At 45.5% G+C, this 15,319-nt stretch overlaps 1 protein-coding gene across 1 annotated transcript in view; it reads right to left on the bottom strand.

Annotated features, from left to right (window-relative positions):
* The window catches only part of LRPAP1 (LDL receptor related protein associated protein 1), a 28,477-nt gene extending 13,878 nt beyond the window's left edge, over positions 1–14,599 (bottom strand). The window contains exons 1-4 of the mRNA XM_083151859.1: positions 14,327–14,599; positions 3,699–3,843; positions 2,270–2,394; positions 47–167 (exon numbers count right to left, since the gene is read on the bottom strand). Coding sequence (XP_083007985.1) covers positions 47–167; positions 2,270–2,394; positions 3,699–3,843; positions 14,327–14,503 — 568 coding nt within the window. The 5' untranslated portion in view covers positions 14,504–14,599. The remainder of the gene's footprint in view (positions 1–46; positions 168–2,269; positions 2,395–3,698; positions 3,844–14,326) is intronic.
* Positions 14,600–15,319: the final 720 nt, after the last annotated feature.

Raw genomic sequence — 15,319 nt, forward strand, 5'->3', positions numbered from 1 at the left:
ACCCAAAAATTTATCAGGAATGAAGAAATAGAAAAATGGTTTGTACCTTCTGTCCTGCTCACAGTGTCCAGCAGAATGTTATACTCATAGGTCTTCTCCTTCTGATGGAGGAACTCCCGCCACAGGTTATCCAGCTCCTCCTCTGAGAATTTCCCAGAGCTCTTCGCCTAAAGGAGGAAAAATACCATGATGCATTGTGCAACAGAATGACCTAAAACAAAAGCCAAAAAGAGGACTCTGCTTCCGGTAGCTATTTATTCTAAAGAGGTCTTCACGGCTCATTCACGCACATCTGCTGTAAAACAACAATAGTTTCCGATTGGCTAGTCACATGGTCAACAGTACAGGAGGGGCCTGGCGTTAGTTTGCATTGGCGGTCCAGTCATACCGACCTTCTGCCTACAGGGAGGAACCACATGCTGAAAAATTCCGCTCTCTCTTTTCCTTCTATTAACAGGATACCCTGCTTATTTTGTAGTGGCCCAATATTTTCCTTCCTTAACCATTTCCCATTTATACAACTGTAGACTTTTTTGGGATTAGATTTGCTATCTGCGGCTATTTTACGTTCAGTCTCTAATTTAGCCATCTTGATTGTATTTTTACATTTCCTATCACATTCTTTATATGCGGCAGATGTTTTGGGTGTCCCATCTTGTTTAAACGCTTTGAATCCCTACCTCTAAACAATTCCTTCCAGTTAGTATCCCTTAAGGGCTCCTCAAATGTACCAAAAAGATTGCTTTTCTGAAATTTACGGACCTAGTTACTCCAATATAATTATCTTGACCAGTGCCAACAGACGACGTCTCTGCACAGGGTGGACAGAGCGTATTATTACAAAGTGCTGCGCCGGAATGAACAAGTTACAGCAGCCATCAAAATCGGTAACTCCCTTTAATAGTACGGGTATGGGTCATAGGGTCGAAAGGTCACACAAGCAATCGGTCTAAGTCAAAAGGCCAACATGCGTTTTTTTGTGTTCTTGTCCCGAATTTCAGCGATATCGACACTGTATTAGTGTTCTGCTGCGCTCGCCATGCTTCGGGACACTGTTATATTCTCCCTCCACGCCCTAGTGGATGGTAGGGTATGAAATACCGCCTATCGGCACAAGCCGGCTCCAAAAAACATGAAAAACTCTTGTCAACCTTTTGAGTGTAGACCTTCCCATTGCCGGACTAATGCTTGTGTCAACCTTTAGTGGTCAACCTTCATAGTGTTGACCTAGCGAACATATCCCAATAATACATGCTCACAATCCATATAGTAGAGATTACCCCATGGGCCGCTGCCTGGTAAGTCCATTCACCCCATAAGTAGTCCTCATGGAGTCAGACATATAACGGAGAGGACATCTTCCTTAACCCCTTGAGTGGTATGCCCGGAAATTTTATCGGGCTCAGCTGCGCTGCCGCAGCGGGCTGTCCCGGAAAATTTCCAGGCATACCACAAATATGAAATAGGTGCGCGCCAGTGGTGTTCAGGTGTGCACCACTGGCGCAGCACCTCCAGAGCCCCCCCTCCCCAATCACTACCCCAACCCTCCATCACCTGTGCTCTGGCGATCACACGCCGGAGCTCTTTTAATACCGCTCCCCCCGATTCCGCCTGCCGCCATACTTTTAATAGCAGTGACGTCGGCGGCAGGCTCAGGGATGTTCGGGGCGGCTCGGGAGCGCTCAGGCACCCGAGTCCTCCCGAGACACCCTGAACATCCCCCAGCCTGCCGCCGACGTCACTGCTCAATGTGACATGGGCAGCGGGGACACAAGCGGCGGCAGGGAAGCTCCGAGCTCCGGCGTACTAAAGCCGGAGCAGAGGTTAGGGAGGGTGGGCTTCCCACTGTGGTTGGTTTTGCTGGGGCAGGACAAACCTGCCCTGGTAGGTTTGTCCTGCCCCAGCAAAACCTACCACTCAAGGGGTTAAGGTGCATACACTATGATTTTTATTTGACCAATATCGTTTATTTTGGCCCTTTTGAACGATATTGGTCAAATATCGTTCAGCGCATATGCTACGAACAATGATGCACGTACCCTCCCGTCGTTCATCAAAGTTGTTTGTCGACTGCGCAGGCAGCTCAATTTGGATATCTTGAGAAAAAAAAACAACCCTGTAGACTGTATCTAGATCGCTCATCATGTAGTGTGTATGCACCAAATCTTTTGTCCAGGCCATTCAAGGGAAATTGGTCACCGATGTATTTCAGTGCATACATGGTCCAGTGTGTACAATCCCATAGTCACCTGTAAGATTGACCTCTTACCTTGTTCCACAGCTTCTCTAAACGTGGATCGTTCAGCACATCATTTTCTGGACCATCCTTTATAAAGTTACTGTCTTCTGTCTGGGCTTTCTTCTTGCCATCCAAACCATACTTGGTCATTATAACTATTGGAAAAAAAAAACATACATTATGGACTGTGCAGTGTATAGTCCATAGGAATTAATACCATGGAGTCAGTTATAAAATCACAATGGACAATAAGTGTATAAAAATTAACAAAATTCTTACTTTTTCCGGAACATGAGGTCATCAGTGCAAAATCAGCTTTGTATATACCATGCGCAGAGATTTGCGCTAGTCCGTCTAGATTCCAGCACATACAGGGCATCAGGAAAGTATTCACAGCGCTTCAATTTTTCCACACTTTGTTATGTTACAGCCTTATTCTATAATGGAATAAATTCACCCCCTCCCCACAAAATTCTACACACAATACCCCATAATGACAATGTGAAAAAGTTTGAGATTTTTGCAAATTTTTTAAAAATGATACCCCCCCCAAAGTGCTGGTGCTTGGAAAAGTTGTGACCTGGGAGTCCCCTAGACTTTACATGTTCTGCAGAGCTTCATAACCTGGGAACGACTTACCTGCTTAGCCCACCGCAGTACCAATCCAGGGTGAGACTTTGGCTATCCGGTTCCTCATATGCTGTTTTTTGGATATGTATGTTTTTATTGTTTCTTCCATGTCAAATAAATTGGTTTGACTTACCCACTGTGGTCCATTATCATACATCGCCCTTGGGTTACTGCGCCACCCATATGTACCCTTATCTTTCTGAAATATTGTCAGAGGATCGCGCAGTCCACACAATATTCACTCCTTTGTTTATAATGTACATAAACCATAAATGAGGCTACAGAGAATTAATTTGTTTTACACACAAAAAAAAAAAAATCTTATTGATAAAAAAAAAACAAAAAAAAAAAAACTAAAAAATAAAAATAAAAAAAAGGGGGATGGAGGAATAACTGCTAGATTTCCTGTACCAAAGACCCCTCCTCCCTTCCAGGGTACAGTCCTTAAGGAGAACAAAGTAAGATTATACTGGTACATGTGGCTACATATAATAATATTTTAGAATAGTCGTCTTCTTCATGGATTTAGTGCCACTGCGGGTCCTGTTCATCGAATATTCAGTCTCCTGATTATCAATCATCTCCCGGGTTGGTGGAACGGATTGCCGGTCTCTGACATAACGATCTCTGGAAGCAGGGCATGAATGCCGAATACCCAGAGAACGTCACACTACATGCTAGGGGAGATTAGTTGGGTCAGTGCACTGAGGCGCATGTATATTAATGGACCCTGATCCAACTGAATCATCCCCAGGTGAGGCACATTCCACAGCAGGATTAGGTTCTAGATTAAGAAAACAGATACTTGTAATCATAACAGCCTATTTACCATTAAGAGATCGCCGGAGCTTAGCTTCCTTTTCTCCATCATCATCCAGACCTTCTGCCTTCAGCTTTTTCCAGTTGAGTTCGTCCTTTTCTTGCATCTTTAGATCGCTGTGGAGTTCTGCGGCTTTTACAGCAGAAAGCTGGAGCTAAATGAATCACAATGAGAAGAAGGTGAGAAGACGTGTTTTCCAGAGAACAAACCAGCCAAGTCTCAAACTACGGCCCTCCAGCTGTTGTTAAGCTACAAATCCCATGATGCCTTGCCACAGTTTTGCTATTGGGGAATGCTAGAACTGTGGCAAGGCATCCTGGGATGGGTAGTTTCACAACAGCCACAGTTTGGCCATGTCTGACCTAGACTCTACCAGCTATTATTGCTTATCATTAATTTCTTACAATAAACGGAAGGGATGAGCATCAAAGATCAGCCTTTCAGGCAGACCGCTCTTCTAGACAGATACCGCAGACACAACTGAAACCATTTACATAACAAGAAAAAAAAAAGTTTCCATCACGGGTGCACGATGTTAAAATATCTACTGTATATAAAGTATTAAGAGCAGAAAGAGGACTTCATTCTATGATGCCGTTGTCTGCGTAGGGAACATCACACACCAAATTAAAAGTTTTGGTGTAGGATTGCAGAAAAATATTGGCACTGTGATGTGATTGGTTACTTCCTTTCGTTATGTGGCAAAAAGTCTACCTGACATTTGCAATGCATCACCATTTTCAATTCGATTTCGATGCTATATGCAAAATCGAATCGAAAATGACCCTGAATCGAAGTGTGTGTATACCCCAAAACAGTTAAGTATTCAATGCGTATCTAGTCACAAAAAGAAAATTGTGAAATTGGAAAGAATTGAATAACAAGAGATTTTATGAAACTGTGGGGCAGATGTATTAAGCCTGGAGAAGAGATAAACTGGAGATAAAGTGAAAGGAGATAAAGCACCAGCCAATGAACTGTGTTTAAAAATGACAGTTGGTAGTTCATTGGCTGGTGCTTTATCTCCTTTCACTGTATCTCCAGTTTATCTCTTGTTTATAGATAATACATTTGCCCCTGTGTTCCTAATTCATCTTCTATGCCATCATATTAAAATGAAGGTTAACAATTCGCCCACTATAGATGAAATCTTATTTAATGAAGTGTTCAAATAACCTACATTTAAATGAGAAATATTCCTTAATCTATCTCCATTGATAAATATTGAAACCCTTGTTGGTGTGAATCAGTTATAAAGGTCCCGTCAAAATACACACTCACATTTCTATTCCCTAGAACTGGGGTAGCCAACCCTAGTCCTCGAGAGCTACCAACAGTGCATGTTTTGCAGGTCTCCTCACAGAATCACAAGTGAGCTAATTAGCTCCATTTGTGATCTTTTAAAATGTGTCAGTGATTAATGAGTGCAGCTGTGCAGCAGCTATGTTGTCTGGAAAATGTGAACTGTTGGTAGCTCTCGTAGGCTAGGGTTGGCTACCACTGCCCTAGAACTAGTACATCTCCATTTACTGACCTATGTAGGGAATTGCTGCACAGTTCACTTGGGACACAATATAATTAGCAGCCACTGGATATCCTGTAATTATTCCACTTCCAATAAATATTCTGCATAATATTTAGTTCCTGACAATCATTTACCATCTAATGAAGAGGAAGAGAGAGTAATGCTGCCCATACACTTGCATGTAATCATTCAATTTGGACCACATCTGGCCGATAAATCGAATGATTGCATGCATTTTTAAGGGACCATTCCGGGCATGCCGTCGAATGTCGCGTTGATAGATCTTATGTTCTGCACATAAAATCTATTATGTTGCAGGAGTGATTGCATGTGGTTTTAACCACATGCGATCGCTCGAATGCAATCCGCAGGCATTTTTCTAAGTGATCTACAGAGATCACTTACAAAATGCCCTGAAATCCCCCCCATTAGATTCTTGTCAGATTACAAAAGTAACGGATAAGGACTACTGAGCAACACGGAGTTGGCAGCATTAGAGTGTGCCCTTTACATCACAGCAATGGCAAGGGGCACACTTCGGCCAATCAGCAGCGCTGTCCTCAGCAGACTAGGAGGAGACTGCGGTACTTGTGAGTTATACGGGCGTCCGATTTTTAAATCGGGTCGGATCGGGACATCGCATCGCATCGCATGCGACCATCGGATGCGATGCGATGCGATGACCCGATTTTTCCATAGGAATCAATGTTAAAATGGACTGAGTCCATTTTAACATGGAATTCAATGGGAAAAAGGGGTCCTTTTCATACCCCTACTATCCAAGTGGGCATGGAGTTGGATATAAACCTGTGGCGAGCGTAGCGAGCCACCGATCCCGAAGCGTGGCGAGCGTAGCGAGCCCCGCGAGGGGACACGGAATACCGTCGCTTCGCTCGCCACGCTTCGGGCTCGGTGGCTCGCTACGCTCGCCACAGGTTTATATCCAACTCCATGCCCACTTGGATAGTAGGGGTATGAAAAGGACCCCTTTTTCCCATTGAATTCCATGTTAAAATGGACTCAGTCCATTTTAACATTGATTCCTATGGAAAAATCGGGTCATCGCATCCGATGGTCGCATGCGATGCGATGCGATATCGCATCGCATCTGATTGTATGCCTTAACTTAAGGCATACAATCAAAAAATCGGACGCCCAGATAACTCACAAGTACCGAGACTGCAATAGCCGTTGCAGGGGGGGGGGGGGGGGGGGGGGGGAAGTATGATCTCATATAACATTTCTGATTGATAGACATGTGGGGAGGGCTAATGGAATATGTTTTGCTAAAGCCTAGGTTTAAAATTGGTGTACGATGTCGTATGGTAGAAAGCAGAGGATGGTCATGTTCTACGACAGGAGGAACGGCCGGTTGAGACAGCGCGCCATGTCTGCCTGAGAAGGGGACACTTGTGCGTGCGAGACGTTCGCGCTCCCCATTTGCAGCAAGCTGGATGAATGAAAACTGTTCCATCTGTAGAATGATCTTTCCCTGATTTTAAATGGAATACAATAGCAATAGAGAAGGGTTATAATCCAGCTCTAGTGCCTCCAATGTTTCCTATGCTTATTAGACCTTTCATCAGGGAGGGCACCCAGTGACGTGACTTCTGGTAATATTCTAGCACCTACAGTTTATTAAATATGTACAGCGATGGGTCCCTGCATTACTATGATTGGAGCAATCACTGCAGTGGCCTGAGCTCTGTTTAAAGGTAACAGAATATACACTGATGAAGAGAACCCCTTTCCTATCACTGTCAGGGAACATGTAGATCCAAACCTTAACTTAGTATTGTAGCATTTCTAAACTTCGGTATCATCATCAACTGTGTGATGGGTGGAAATCCACACCAAACACTAATTAGTAACGAATAGAACAGCGTAGAGAATGTGAAGTGGGATAATGGATGACAGATCTCTAATTAACCGCTGAGTAATTACCTCTTCTGCTCCCCTGATCACTATACCAGATTTGGTTTGACCTTTAGAGAAAGTACAGCCTGACATAGTTCCTGCTGTAGTAACTTTGCTGCACTTTGTCCATGTATCCAATAAAAGAGGTTAAATAAGAATATGAGGGGGGGGGGGGGACACAATATTAACCTGGTGCTAAGCCTAGAGGAATTAAATGTTTTAGTTAAAAAGAGGAAAAATAAAAAAATATGGATTATAAACAATTCTATTTTTTTTTTTTTCAAATTGGTGTTTTCCATTGGAAACAATAAGGCAAATTATTAATTGTTATCACGCATTACAAATGATAATTGGTGCTTCAAGCTAATCAACACCTGTCACTTTAAATTTGACAGTTAGGAGCTGATTGGAGGATTCTTGAATCTGTGCTCTATCCTGAGTGATCCTCATTTATTTTTTAACTAGTGAACTATATAGCTCACAAAGATATATAATAATAATAATAATAATAATAATATAGGAAAAGGGTCTCCAGACTGCACACCCTAGTCCTCGAGAGCTACCAACAGTGCATGTTCTGCTGAGAACGGCCGGCTGCAGCTTGCCTCTTCCCGGCCAAGCCCCCTTCTCGTCCCGCTGCAGGTGGGACATTGAATCCCGCCTGCATGTTCTCGGTCGAGTACGGGACTGGGTCAGCAAGCTCGACTGCCGTGACCCTCACATTGAATTTGCAGTTTTGTGTAAAAAAGAGACACAGGTCATTACCACTCACATAATATATATTACTTTTCATTACATTTATCTATCATATACAGTATGAGGTTGGCAACTATCTCATTTAAGTGCTATCCCAGCTCATCTTATAGATAGGCACCATTATGGTTCGTTAGGTCAATTATTTGGAAACCCACATATGGCTGCAATGGTTTCACAATAAGAATAGAGCCTTGCTTCATCTCACAGCCACAGTGACTCAATGACTTATACGCCTACAGTATAGCACATGTATTTATAGTAAAATCAGAGCTCAAATGTTTCCGTACCTTTGCCCTCTTCTGGCACAGAATGCACTGAGTATGCTCAGAGCTTAATTAAATCTCAATGCTATAAAGCAGGGGTCTTCAACCTTTAAGACAGCGTGGGCCACCTAAAAAAATCCAGTGAAGCCCGAGGGCCACTAAAATCGCCTACGGAATTTCGGACAGCTCCATAGAATCACAGCTCCCCTATAACGTCAGCACAGTCCTTCATAGATAGTTGGCACAGCCGCCCATACTCAGCACATAACCCCACACACACACACACCCTAATAGTTATCAGCAGCCAATTTGGGTTCCAGTGCAAACAGTAAAATATGTGCCCCCCCCCCATATATAATGTGATATTAAATAAATTGCACGCGCCGTAGGCACGCTCCCAAAAACGGGTGTGACCTAATTATAAGGGGCGTGGTCTAATTATAACGAGTGTGAACTAGCAGGGAAACAATTACCTGACACCTCTTTTGCAACCTGCATGACCAGACATTGGTTACCGCAGGAATGGTCATTGTCCTCACACGCTTAAGTTGACTGAAGGCTGCACAATGACATATAAACATGAAGGCCCACACAGTGAAATAGTATGACTCACAGATCAAACCCAAACAATGAAAGGCTACTTAACCCCTTCCCGACATTTGACGTACATGTACGTCATGGCCGGGATGTACTTCCCGACACATGACGTACATGTACGTCATGACTTCAAAGTGCCACCGCGTCTACAGACGCGGTGACAGAGGGACGATGTCTGCTGTCCCTGACAGCAGACATCCTCCCTCATTGCCCAGGGGGGGCAGCGATGCCCCCCGTCATGGGCGATCGCTGCGATTGGCTGTTCAAACGTGAACAGCCAAAAGCAGCGTTAAACTGTATGATGTGTAAAATTTAGACTCTGCTGCCCCCTAGTGTCCAAAAAAATTAAAGGAGCTTGCAATAATGATTTAAAAATAAAGTTTAGATATGGTCTATGTTAGTTATTAACTATTTTGAGTGGTATGATTATTTGTCTCACAAGCAGAAAATGGAACATTTTGCAAATAGCAAAATGTTCCATTTTTTTACGACATTTTGGTATTTTTCACAAAAAAAAACAAAAAACTGTATCGACCAAAATTTACCACTAATTTAAAGTACAATGTGTACTTGGGAAAACAATCTCAAAATCACTGGGATAAGTAAAAGCAAAAAAAAGTTATCCCCACTTAAGTGATACATGTCAGATTTGAAAAAAAGGCCTCTGTCAGGAAGGCAAAAACATGCTGCGTCGGGAAGGGGCTATATCAATATACACTGTTACACTGTTTATCCGTAATGCCCATTACACATTGTGCATCACACCATAGTGTATATTAGACATTATGCCACACACCGTAATACCTGTTGTACATTATGTCATACACCATAATGCCCATTACACATTATGCCACACCGTGATGCCCATTACACATTAATCCACACAAAATTATGCCCATTGCACATTATGCCCCACACTGATGCCGATTATGCCACAGACCATAATGCCAGCAGTACTCCTGCTTATACATATGATGCCCCAGCAGTGCCCCTCACCTAATGCCCCAGCAGTGCCCCTCACACACAATGCCCCAGCAGTGCCCCTCACACACAATGCCCCAGCAGTGCCCCTCACACACAATGCCCCAGCAGTGCCCCTCACACACAATGCCCCAGCAGTGCCCCTCACACAATGCCCCAGCAGTGCCCCTCACACACAATGCCCCCAGTAATGCCCCACACACAATGCCCCCAGTAATGCCTGCAGCTTTGCCAGGTCCCCTGCTCCCGGCCAGATGTACCTCCTCATCCTGCAGCTTTGACGGGTCACCTGCTTCCACCATCCATGCCTCCTCCTGCAGTTTCGCCGGGTCCCCTCCGCCAGCTGTGCCTCCTCCTCCTGCAGTTCCAGTGCCGGGTTCCCCTGCTCCCGCCAGCTGCGTCTCCTCCTCCCGCAGCTTCGCCGGGTCCCAACTTCCCAGCTCGTGACCAGACGTGCCTCCTCCTCCCTCAGCCGCGCTGGATCCACTCCTCTGCCCTGCCTGCAGCCAATGGAAATCGGGTAGGCGGCACCCAAGGGGACTCCATTACACTGCCTCCCTCGGCAGCATTTTCTTTTACTTAAAAAAAAAAATCCTGTGCATGGCGGGCCGGCGGGCAGGGGGCCACTAAGATCAGCTCCGCGGGCCACGAGTGGCCCGCGGGCCATGGGTTGAAGACCCCTGCTATAAAGGCATCCGGTGCAAAGCTGCCCAGCATCAGATAGCCTTCAGACCCCAGGCATGGGTCCTCCAACAGCATAACACACAGCTAAAAGCACCCAAGAACGTAGAAGAACAGAACATTGGACTATTCTGAAGCTGCCTCTATGAGCCCTCCTGTGAATCCTATGGAAAGATGAAACATGCAGTCAGGAGAAGGCACCCACCACACCCGAGACAGCTGGAGCAGGGTGCTCAGGAAGAGTGAGCCAAACAACTGCTGGCAGGTGCAAACATCACACTGGGGAAAATTCAGGTGTGCTGCGCACCCTCTGCTGACAGTCTATCAGAGCAATTTAATTGCTGTTCTGGTCAGTTGCGCATTAACATGGCGGAAAGCACTGGATTTAAGGTCCATACACACTGGGCAACTATGCCCAGTATGTATGGACAGCGATAATTGCTATCATCACTGGGGGGAAAGCCGCTCAGTGCATACACACTGAGCGGCTTTCCCCCTGCCCTGCGCCAACAGCAGGGGGGGGGGAGGCGCTATGTAAAAACATCCTCAAAGCTGCTCATCTGCTGGTAATAACAGATAAACAGCTTTTCCAGTGATGATGCAGGAGCGCGCAGCAGCACTCATCGCCAGGGCATACACACTGAGCAGCTTTCCCCCTGCCCTGCACCAACAGGGGGGGGGGGGGGGGAAGGCGCTATGCAAAGCCGTCCTCAAAGCTACTCATCTGCTGGTAATAACAGATAAACAGCTTTTCCAGCGATGATGCAGGAGCGCGCAGCAGCACTCATCGCCAGGGCATACACACTGAGCAGCTTTCCCCCTGCCCTGCACCAACAGGGGGGGGGGGCGCTATGCAATGCCGTCCTCAAAGCTGCTCATCTGCTGGTAATAACAGATAAACAGCTTTTCCAGCGATGATGCAGGAGCGCGCAGCAGCACTCATCACCGGGGCATACACACTGGGCGGCTTTGAGCTGAATGGAATGAGCGGAAGATAACCAATATAGGAAGACAGTGTATGAATAGGATCGTCCTCTGGGGCACTGAATGTAATTTCCACATCTATTCAGATAGACCGTATACAAAGAATTGTTGAAGTGCAAAAATTACCCAACAAGATGCTGTTTTTGTGATCCGATTACTTCTGAACCGCTCATCTCTAATATTTATATATTCTTATATTGGATAATTAAACATAAAACGCCAAAGTATTGTCAATTAATATTTACTAGGATATGTATTAATTGTGTATGTGACGTGTTACATTCAGTAGATGGATAATATTACAGATTTCAATCACCATACAGTAATAAATACAAGGTCAATACCAAAGTAGCAATTTACCGAAAGAGTTAAGGATATAAAGCATTAGACACTTATTGTGAATAGGACGACTTGTAAACATCCATTGGCTTTGGTTAATGAGTCACTTGTATATGCCTGGGGGGTTGAGGTGGGAGGCTGAACAAGACGTGGGGAAAGATACAAAGTAGCATTGTTAATAATGTCACAGAAACATAATGTACATAGGAAGGGCAACACGAGCAAGATGTTATCTAGTGTTCATTCTAGCACCCGCCATATTTGAAAACCCATGCAGTTCCTCTTCCCTGCCTGGGGTGTCACTGTCTGCTCTGGTGTTTCTAGCACAGCTCTGGTTTGCATATCAGTGCTGATATACATACCACACTGTGCTAGAAGCACTACAGCAGACAGCAACACCCCAGACAGGGAAGAGGAACTGCATGGGTTTTCAAATAAGGCGGGTGCTAGAATGAACACTAGATAACATCTTGTTCGTTGCCCTTCCTATGTACATTATGTTTCTGTGCCATTATTAACAATGCTACTTTGTATCCGCTGGTATCTGGGCGGTAGTCATAGAGCAGGGGTAGGTACCAAGCAGCTCTCACATGGAGCCTCCAGCTCCTCTGTTTTGTTATCATGTCATTTTTACAGCAGACTTTTACCAGACTTTTTTTTTTTTTTTTTTAAGTACCTGGTTTGCCGGCACCACTCCTTGCAGCTGTATTGTGCAAATTGTAGGTCCAATTAGACAGGGGGGGTGGAATCCGAAATGAGGAAATTCACATAGAAACATCCCCACCCCGCAATTAAAAAAAAAAAAGTAATATATTGGGGGGGGGGGGGGGGAAATTTTACTCCCCCATACAATTCAGAGCAGGCGAGTAATAGCTTCCAACACTTGTTAATTAGCATTTTACAATATGGATAGTTGCCATTCCATTGGAAATTGCTTCAATTTAACCTACGTACTTATAAACATGTTCTCAAACTCGGTCCTCAGGACCCCACACAGTGCATGTTTTGTAGATCTCCTCACAGAATCTCAAGTGAAATAATTAGCTCCACCTGTGGATCTATTATGCTTATGTCGACCTATTTCAGGTGTCAACCTAGGCCCCGTCAACCGAAATAGGGTCAACCCAATGACCCATCAGTCAGGGACAGCACTTACATGATAAAAGTAGTCAAGTGCTGTTTGTGTGAGCTGTCTCCACCCATGCAGTTCTGTCCAAAGTTGGAAGCACGAGGGGGGTGGAGGCGGAGCTTGTGAGAGACAGCTTACAGCTCCTCCTCCACACTCACAAGGCCCTTAAGCCGCCCATACACGTTGCGTTTCCCGGCAGTGCGATGTGTGCTTTGAGGTGCGCGATCCCACGGCACCTCATCGCACAGTACAAAAAGTATGTGCTGCACATACTTTTTGTACTTGCTTTTCATCACATCGCATCGCATTGCATGCACATGGCATGCAATGCGATGTGATGGATGCTATTTAAGCCCACAACGCATGCCGGGATCGCAGCGTGTATGGGCAGCATTAAGAGTATTTGTATCAGCTGCTCATACGAAGCAGCACAAATATGGCCATTTTAACTCCGTGCCGATAGGGCCGTGTTACTTTGCCCACAAGCTGCCACCACGGTTGTCACAGTCCAGCCATGCTGCAGTAGCATGAAACAGTGTGCGTGCAAGCGGCAAGCATGGGTGTCCGCTGCTGGTATGTGGTGGCTTCAGGACTGATGTCCCCATTGTTCCTCCTATAATCTGACCCTGGATCTATTCAGGAAGCAGTGAAACGAGTGGAGAAGCGAGCCAGTGGAGAAGATGCCCATGGCAACCAATCAGCTGCTGCGTATAAATTTTATAGCACGCACTTGATACTTCAAAGCTGACTGTTTGCCATGGCACACCTCCACTTTTCACTGCTTTGTGAATAGACCCTGTCGTGGCAATGTCACCCATAGCAACCAGTTAGCTTCTTGCTGTCATTTATGTAGCAGTCTATAAAATGACAGTATAACCTTTTTACACAGGGCCATGAATCCGCTGGTGCAAGCTGGGTTCCGGACCATTTGGAGGTGGAAAAGGGGTAAGTATATCTGAAGCCTCAACTCCAACCCGTGTCCAGATTGGATATGGGGTGGAGCCAGGGCTTTTGTGTGAATGGGATATAAAATGCTGATTGGTTGCTATGGGCAATTTCTACATTTTCTCTCTTCAAGGTTTAATACATCTCCCACATGTAAAGAAAGCAGCAAGCAGTGTTATCAGCCTGGTATGCACAATGTATCTAATTGCAGTTCAATGGCTTCCTACACAGATTGCAACATTGCATTGCTATCCATTTCTTGGACCATACAGTGTACAGCACATAGACACAAGCAGCACAGCAGCATCACATTACAACATATATACACCATGCATGCAAACCACAGTTATCATGCATACAACACACATACATATATGCAACCCAAGACTATCATACATACATACAGTACATATAACAAACACGCATGCATGCAGTGTGTGGTACCACAGTACCAGTGGTCCTGCCCATTGTGCAATACACAGACAGCAGTGTCACATGACCCCCTCCCCCCTGCACTTACCCGCTGCGCTTTCTCCCAGACTTGGTTGAGCCTCTGTATACGGAACTCGCCACTCTCTCCCCCGGCCCGGTTCTCGTTCACCTCCCGGGAGTATCTCCCCCCGCCCTGGCTCAGGGACCCCGGCAGCAGGGAGATGCAGCAGAGCAAGGCGAGACGGCACAGCAGCATAGCGGTCATGTCTGCACGGCAGAGCGGAGGGGCACAAGGACACTGTGGACACCGCGCCGTCTCGAAGTGTCAGGCCTGCGAATCCATTCCTTCCGGACGCTTATTGGTCACCTCCTGACACGGCACACGAAGTCACTCCTCATTGGCGGACGGCAAGCCTGCGGACCCGCCCCCTAGAAAATGTTAACCCTAGCAGCGCTGGTGGGCCCGTGTGAACTGAAGTATTGTTCCAGCATCCTCCTTACCAAGGAGGGATGCAGGGATGTGAGCCTGGGGGAGGATGAGCCGAGGCCGGAGCTGCCCCAGTGTACTATAGACGGTAGAAGGAATATGCCCACATAGGCATTAAAGCGAATGTGGAAATATAAATCAGTAGGTCCAGACAAAAGGCCGAAATGCACTAGGCCGACACAAGCAAAAGGTAACTTGAAAAAAGGTTGACACATGAAAAGGTTGACATGGGTTTTTCCCATTTAAAAAAAAAGTTTTTGGGACTTTTTTCATATTTTACCATCCACGTGGTCTACAATTGAGAGTGGTAAAGTGTGCCAAGTGATGCGGAGTGATACACTACAATCAGAGGCGTAACTAGATAATTGTGGGCCCCATAGCAAAAGTTTGTAAGGGCCCCCTATTTATCAACTGATGGTGATAAATGTATGTAAAACATATACTTAGACAGCAAAGATGGGCCCCCTTCAGCTCTGGGCCCCATAGCAGCTGCACCCCTTGCACCTATGGTAGTTACGCCCTTGACTACAATGCAATCTGCTCAGTTTTGTTGTTTAAGCTGCTTTTAGCTCAAAAACCGCTAATTGTGTACGG

The sequence above is a fragment of the Crinia signifera genome, chromosome 1 (genome assembly GCF_055691185.1).
Source record: "Crinia signifera chromosome 1, ASM5569118v1, whole genome shotgun sequence".
Classification (NCBI taxonomy): Eukaryota; Metazoa; Chordata; class Amphibia; order Anura; family Myobatrachidae; genus Crinia; species Crinia signifera.